The sequence below is a fragment of the Ovis canadensis genome, chromosome X (genome assembly GCF_042477335.2).
Source record: "Ovis canadensis isolate MfBH-ARS-UI-01 breed Bighorn chromosome X, ARS-UI_OviCan_v2, whole genome shotgun sequence".
Taxonomy (NCBI): domain Eukaryota; kingdom Metazoa; phylum Chordata; class Mammalia; order Artiodactyla; family Bovidae; genus Ovis; species Ovis canadensis.
The window spans coordinates 85227083-85234794 of NC_091727.1; the positions used below are offsets into that span (position 1 = coordinate 85227083).

A 7712-nucleotide genomic window follows, 5' to 3' on the forward strand; every position below is an offset into this window, starting at 1 on the left:
CAATTTAGTCTTGTTACAATCAAAAACAGAGACTAGCCTTGAAAAACTCCCTGAGCAGACAAAACCAATTTAGTCATACAAACAAAGCTTAATTTAGGTTTTATTGCAAGACTAACTTGATCTGGTTCATTTCTTGCTTATGCCTCTGGAAATCATCAGCAAAACTTCAGTTGTTTCCCCAAATTGATATGAGGTAATCACTAACCAATTCCCTATCATTTAAGAAATTCAAATATTATAACCAACCACTGTGAAGAATAGTCACTGCCTTCCTACAATATAAGCAGCTGTATAATAATATACCCCTGAGCCTCATTCCATGTTTGGTTTGAATGCTCTTTGTTCACAAACTGTCTTTTTGGCACGGGCAGAATAAACTATGACTAATTATTACTTTAGCGATTCATTGTTTCTACTCCTGTCATTTATGAACTTTTGACAAGAGACTGAGAACTGGCCTTTCCAAAATAATTCTTAACAGAAGATAAAGAATGGACTGGATATATTATAGAACAGGAGCTATTAAAGTGAACCACACACAATAAGTATAAGTATTCTTTCATGAAATTTTACATGTATTCTAAACATGCACTTGGTAGAGATGTATAATATGTTTTTTGAATATACTAGGAATGAGAGTTAAGAAAATGAAAATCAGTGCTCTGAACTATGAAATGTTAGATAATTTCAAATGAGCAGGACCTCCCCAACTGCTGCTGCTCAGCCTCTTCTGTGCAGAAAAATGAATCTTTTAGAACAAAATGTTTCTGAAGTCTGGCTGGCTGGTCAAGAGACTAGATTGAAAAGGTTGCTTTTTCTCTGACTCTCCCCCATGCTCATGGGCACTGCAGCTCCCTATCTAGAAACTAGTTCGTGTTGCAGAATCATTCTCTGCAAGGGACGCAGCTGGACAAATGCTTGGAGCTGACAGTGAGGAGCCTCTCCCAGCCAGGATTTCATCAAGGACTCAGGACCTCAGAAGTGAGGACTGAACCAGGGGCATCTTCTCAGAAGGTCCAGATTATCCAGCTCTACTCCTGATAACAGCTGTGGGAGATCCCTGGCAGAGCTGTCAGACTGTGAGCCTTCCTCAATCTTCCCTGGGGGTCTTCAGAGAGGTGAGAGCCTTGGCTGGAAGGGGACAGGCTCAGGTCACAAGAGGGAAGAGTCTCAGGCCCTGTCACAAGTCAAGGTGAGGATATTGAAGGAGCAATGAAGGAATCTCCCAGACTGGAAGAGAGGGGTCCCAGCTTTACCCTGTCCCTGCAGTCAGCCCCCATAGGTGCCAAGTCAGAGAGATGTGGAAGCCTCTGACTTCTTTCTGGGGAAGTAGAAAATGAACGTCTCAGGGGAGTGAGGCTTGGATAGAGGGATATGTCTTCAGATCAGCAAAGAAAGGAGTTCCAGAACCTGCCAGGAGTCAAGACAAGGACCCTGAGGAAGGACTGGAGGCACCTTGAACCTCCGAACAGAGGTCAGCTCCACCCTGCCCCTGCTATCAGTATAGGGAGGCCCCAACAAGCTGTAGCCTGATACGGTGGCCTCTGTCTTCTGCTGGGTAAAATGGTCTAAAGGAGGGAAAGACATCGAGCTGGCAGGCCTGGACTCAGGTAAGCAGAGGAGAGGACCCAAGAACTGTCAGTATTCAAGGTGAGGACCCTGAGGGAGGACTGATGGGACAGTAGACTCCAGAACAGAGGGGATCCCCCAACAGATCTGGTGCTGTCAGCCCAGGCATCTGACTGGATTTAGTATTACATCATTTTGCCTTGGGATACTGAAATAGGGTTGGTTTGGTCTTGGGTGTGCATCCTTCAGTCAGCAGATGGAGGAGTCCCAGGCCTTGACAGACAGGAAGATATGTAAGGACCTGAAGGAAGACCCTGAGGGACCTTAGGGTGGGATGACCATATGCATCATCCATTTCTGACATCCAGGTCTCAGAAAGACTGGGGACTTGGTATAAGGGGTGGGGGCTCAGCAGGGCAGAAAAGAGAATCCCATGTCCTGCTGGGAGTCAAGGTAAGGACCCTAAGCAAAGACTGAGGGGACTCTGGACCCCAAACAGAGGGGACCTCCCCCCCAAATTCCTGGCCCTGGGAGGCCCCTGGTTGGGGGATAGGCACCTTGGCAGCAAGTCCTGACTTTCACATCCGAATCTCAGAGACCGAGGCCTCAGATGGGCAGAGGGGAGAATCTTAGGTTCTGCTGAGAGTCAAGCTGAAGCCCCTGAGGGAGGATCGAGGGGACCCTGGACCCCAGACAGAGGAGACCTGATAGAAGCCCATTCCTGTTGTCGGCCCTGGGCAGCCCTGGAGTAGGATGAGCCCAACAGACATGGTCTGACTTCCTGACATCCGGGTCTCAGACTAAGGACCTGGTGCAGGGGGCGGGCTTCCTGACATCCGGGTCTCAGACTAAGGACCTGGTACAGGGGGCGGGCTTCCTGACATCCGGGTCTCAGACTAAGGACCTGGTACAGGGGGTGGGCTTCCTGACATCCGGGTCTCAGATTAAGGACCTGGTACAGGGGGCGGGCTTCCTGACATCCGGGTCTCAGACTGGGGACCTGGTACAGGGGGTGGACTTCCTGACATCCGGGCCTTGGAGAGACTGGGGAACTGGTATAAAAGGCGGGGCTTCATTTGGGTCGAGGAGAGAATCCCGGGTGCTGCCTGGAGACAAGGTAAGGTCCTGAGGGAGGACTAAGGGGACCCCGAGGGAGGATTGACGGAAGCCCACAGATCCTCGCCCCGGTAGTTGGCCCTGGGAGACCCTGGGGTGAGAAGAGCACACTAGGCCTGTCCTGACTTCCTGACATGCGGGTCTCAGAGAGACTGGGGACCTGGTGTGAGGAGCCAGGTCTCAGGTAGGGAGAGGACAGAACCCCGGTCCTACCAGGAGTCAAGGTGAAGACCCCAGATTCCTGCCCCTGCTGTCAGCCCTGGGAGGACCCTAGGTGGGGTAGACCGCTGAGGGAGGACTAAAGGGAGCTGGACCCCTGAACAGAGGGGACCCTGTAGTCCCCAGACAGGATGGCCACATGCAGCATTTCCTGACATCTGGGTCTCAGAGAGACGGGGGACCTTGTGAAAGCTGTGGGGGGTCTCAAAATGGCAGACAGGACAATCCCCAGTCCTGCCTGGAGTCTAGGTTCCATGTGAGGAATGACTGAGGTGGTTATACCGCAATAGGGAGGCAGGGATCCTGTCCCTTGTAGGGGCTATTGGAGGCCCTAGAGCGGGGTGAGCATTTTCTTGACCTCTGGCTTAGGGTCTCGGGAGGTGTTTGGGCAGAGTGTGGAGGCTTCAGATCTACAGAGGGTGAACTCCCTGGACTCCGGAGGGAGGACTGAGCAGACTCCCTCCCCTGTGGGAAATGCTGGGAGGGCAGGCGGGAGGTGAGGAGGAGTTGAACCGAGCATCTCCCCAGCCTCGGACCTGAGGGAAGCCCTGGGCAGGTACGGCCACATGTGGGGCCCCTTAGCGCTTTCTGTTCAGACTCGGGTCTTGTTCTGAGTTTCCCTGCAGGTCCCCAAAGGGGAAGGTCTAGGCCATGCCAGAGGAAAAGTGGGCACTACAAGGGAACCCCGATGGGACCTCCCACTGCACAACTGGGGAGACCTCACAGAGTCCACCCTTCGAACCATCATAGAAGGCCGGCCCAGGGCTGTGCCACAGTCTACCCTCGAGGTGTCCCCTCCATTTCTGTCACAGGAGCTCCAGGAACCAGGAGGTGAAGGTGGAGGTCTGAGGCCAGTGTCCTGAGGTCAGAGAGCAGAGGAGGTCCAGGCAGAACCAGGAGTCAAGGTAAGGAGAGTGCCCTGAGTGTGCACCAGAGGCCCCCTATCCCAGAACAGAGGGGAACCCACAAGGCTCAAGTCCCCCCACCATATGAACCCTGGAACCTCGGGATGGGCTGACTGCATCCTGGGGAGCCCCTGCCCTTCCTTCTTTGGGTAGCCAGTAGACAGGCCGCCCAGGAGGAGTGCCCCTGTTCCATCCAAGAGCACCCCTCGAGAGGAGACTTGTAAGTGGCCTGTGTCAGACCACCCAGGGTTCGTTTCTCAGCTGAGGCCGTTCTCATCCTCTCTCTCCCCCAGGCCCGTGGTCCCCCATCTGTTACCCCTGCCCACACTCTTGTCTGTTGCCGGAAACCAGTCATCATGTCTCATGCTTCAAAGCGAAGGCGCTGCGTGCTTGAGGAAGGCAGTGAGACCCAAAGTGTTCTTGCAGTTGTGGAAGAGGATACGTCCTCATCCTCCACCTGCTCCTCCTCATTTCCCTCCTCCTCTTCTTCTTCCTCTTCTTCTTTTTGTCCTCTGATCTTGAGCTCCCCAGAGGAGGAGCTTAATGTTATTCCTGGGCCCCTGGGTCCTCCCCAGGATCCTTCCCAGGGTCTTTCCCAGGATCCTTCCCAGGGTCCTTCACAGAACCCTCCGAGTTCCTTTCTCTCTCCCACTGCTGTTGCCTCTCCAATGAGCCAATCCGAGGATGGCTCCAGCAGCCAAAAAGAGGAGAGTCTGAGCACCTCTGAGGCTCTGCCAAATGCTGAGTCCCTGCCCAGAAATGTGATTAATGACAAGGTGGCTGATCTGGTAGAGTTTTTGCTCCTCAAGTATCGCACTAAGGAGCTGACCACAAAGGCGGAAATGCTGAATGTCGTCATCCAAGATTACCAGGATCACTTCCCTGAGATCTTCAGAGAAGCCTCGGAGTGCCTGCAGCTGGCGTTTGGCGTGGATGTGAAGGAAGTGGACCCCAGCGACGACTCCTATGTCCTGGTCACTACCCTGGGCCTCACCTGTGATGGGATGATGAGTGATGGGGAGACCATGCCCAAGAACGGTATTCTGATAGTTATCCTGAGCATGATCTTTATGGAGGGTGACTGTGTCTCTGAGGAGAAGGTGTGGGAAGTACTGAATGTGATGGGGGTATATGATGGGACAGATCACTTTATCTATGGGGAGCCCAGGGAGCTTATTACCAGAGTGTTGGTGCAGGAGCAGTACTTTGAGTACCGACAGGTGCCCAACAGTGATCCTGCCCGCTATGAGTTTCTGTGGGGTCCCCGGGCCCACGCAGAGATCTGCAAGATGACTCTCCTGGAGTTTTTGGCTAAGATCAGTGGAAGTGACCCTAGAGCCTTCCCTCTGTGGTATGAGGAGGCGTTGAGACAGCAGGAAGAGAGAGCCCAATCTGGAATTACCACCACGGATGATACTAGTGCCATGGCCAGTGAAAGTTCTAGTGCCCCATCTAGCAGCTTCTGCCCTGAGTGAAGTCCAAGGCAGATTCTTCACTCTGTGCTTTAAGAGGGCAGTCAATGATCTAACTAGTAGAGGGACAGACTGGGGGCAAGGGAATAGTAGTAAATAGCATCTTTGTGTTTCTCTTCCACTGAGGTGACTTCGAACTTGATCTTCTTTTATTTTTTGGCATCTTAAAATGCTGTTACTCAACTAGAAAGTCTGTTATTCTCAAAATCTAGGTTTATGCATGACATTGGCACATTTAGCTTTTTTTTTTCAGTTTAGGATACAGAATTTTGCTATTTTAAGACAAATTGTGAAACCTTTCATTTTATTTGTACTCTGTAATAAGATGGCATTAGAATAAGAATTTCCTTGAAAATGTGAAAGAACTTAGTAAAATAGAGGAAAAAATTTAGTGGTTTACTTTTTAATTCTCACTTTTAGTCTATTCTGTAACATTAAGATTTGTACTTGGATTTTTAGCTTATTCAAGGATGTAGAAGAAATAAAATAGTAATAAATGAAATCTCTGCTCACTGGTTCATTTATTCCAAAAACCTTCATGGAGCCTCTGCTCTGTGGAAGGCCCTGTGTTAGCAGTGGGGACACTGGGAAAAGCAAGGCACCCCTACAACCTAGAGCGATGGTCCAGGAGCCACAGTCACATGAGGAAGGTGGAGAGATGTCCCCTAGTCCCACTGAACAAGGAAACATAGGGCAGGGCGGTGGGACTCCAGGAGGAGCCCTCGAGTGTCGGTGCCTGAGCCAGGGCGATTTGGGGCTTTGGGAAGCTGGGAGGTGATGGAAATGAACCTGGGTGGTGGCAGCCCTCAGACCTGCAGATGGTGTGTCTTGCTGCTGCTGCTGCAGCTGCTGCTAAGTCGCTTCAGTCATGTCCGACTGTGCGACCCCATAGACAGCAGCCTACCAGGCTCCCCCATCCCTGGGATTTTCCAGGGAAGAACACTGGAGTGGGTTGCCATTTCCTTCTCCAATGCATGAAAGTGAAACGTGAAAGTGAAGTTGCTCAGTCATTTCTTACTCTTAGAGACCCCATGGACTGCAGCCTACCAGGCTCCTCTGTCCATGGGACTTTCCAGGCAAGAGTACTGGAGTGGGTTGCTATTGCCTTCTCCATGTGTCTTAGGAATGAGAGAAAAACGTGGATAACAAAACTGCTCTTGGCATTTGCTTTTGGATCATGGATAAACCATAGAGAAATCACTTCCTGGGGCAAGTAAAGAAGTTGTCCTGTACTCTTGTCCCAGTTCAGCTGAACACAAGACCTAGGTGTTTTATAAGTATCGTCTGCAAGGGTTTCCTAAGAAATAAGGATGGATATCTTTTGAATGATGCTGGGAAGTCACTGTCCAGGCACCCATTTCACTGACCTAGGAAAACCAGAGATGACATTATTAGAAGACATTTTAATTAGATTACCTTTAATGTAATTTGGCCAATTCTGAGCAATATATAGCTTGGGTGGGGAGGAATTAATGAAAATAGTGGATCGGATGAAAATGCAGCTGGGAGGGAGGGACTAAATTGGTCTTTGGCTCAAATTCTAGTAGCTTTGAGTTGCATCCAGCTGGGGAAGACTCCCCTCCACCTAAATTTAATAATATATCCTCTAAGAAGAATATTTACTGATTTTTATTTGGAAAGCCCCTGTAGCTCAAATGGTAAAGAATCTGCCTGCAACATAGGAGAGCCGGGTTCAATCCCTGGGTCAGGAAGATCCTCTGGAGAAGGGAATGGCAGTCCACTCCAGTATTCTTGCCTGGAGAATCCCATGGACAGAGGACCCTGGCAGACTACAGTCTGTTGGATTGCAAAGAGTCAGACACAACTGAGTGACTAACACTACTACCACTATTCACAAAGCCAGCAGTATGGTTGACTGATTATGGTATTATGTGTCCTATTGAGATTTCTCTAAGGTATACTGGATAATAGCAACAACTTCTAGAGTACAGGGTAGAAGAGCCTGGTGTCAAATTAATGTTAGAAACACAGAAATACCCGTTATCTGCCAGTGATTATGTTCCAAGACCGCCTGTAGGTATCTGACACCATGGAGAGTACTGAACACTATAATGTTACATTTTTTCCTATACTAATGGGTAGGTAGCATATATAGTGTGGATATGTTGAACAAAAGGATGATTCATGTTCAGGGCAGGACAGAGTGGGATGGTGTGATTTACAACTTAATGAATTGTATATTTCTGAAATTGTCTACTTAATATTTTAAGACCCTGGTTGATCTCAGGTAGCTGAAACTGCAGAAAGCAAAACTGTGGATAACAGTTACTGTAACTGTTAATCATTAAAGACTGAGCCAGGCACTGTGCAAGGTGCTTTACGTTGCCTACGTTACCTACATCTCAGCCACTCATCAAGCCCACTTGCTTCACAGATGAAAAACCTGAGGCCCTAGGGCTTGGTAATCTAC

General features: G+C 49.8%; 2 protein-coding genes across 2 annotated transcripts in view; both read left to right on the forward strand.

Annotated features, from left to right (window-relative positions):
• GABRA3 (gamma-aminobutyric acid type A receptor subunit alpha3) overlaps window positions 1-3799 on the forward strand; it is a 292154-nt gene extending 288355 nt beyond the window's left edge. The window contains exon 10 of the mRNA XM_070290576.1: window positions 3717-3799. Coding sequence (XP_070146677.1) covers window positions 3717-3767 — 51 coding nt within the window. The 3' untranslated portion in view covers window positions 3768-3799. The remainder of the gene's footprint in view (window positions 1-3716) is intronic.
• Window positions 3800-4118: 319 nt separating this feature from the next.
• LOC138930394 (melanoma-associated antigen 10-like) lies at window positions 4119-5368 on the forward strand. The gene has a single exon (XM_070290577.1). It carries the CDS (start codon window positions 4166-4168, stop codon window positions 5282-5284), a length of 1119 nt encoding a protein of 372 aa, XP_070146678.1. The 5' UTR covers window positions 4119-4165; the 3' UTR covers window positions 5285-5368.
• The last annotated feature ends 2344 nt before the right edge of the window (window positions 5369-7712 follow it).

Bases quoted from the DNA above. Each gene is read 5' to 3' on its own strand.
- LOC138930394 (XM_070290577.1), top strand. From the start codon at position 4,166: ATGTCTCATGCTTCAAAGCGAAGGCGCTGCGTGCTTGAGGAAGGCAGT.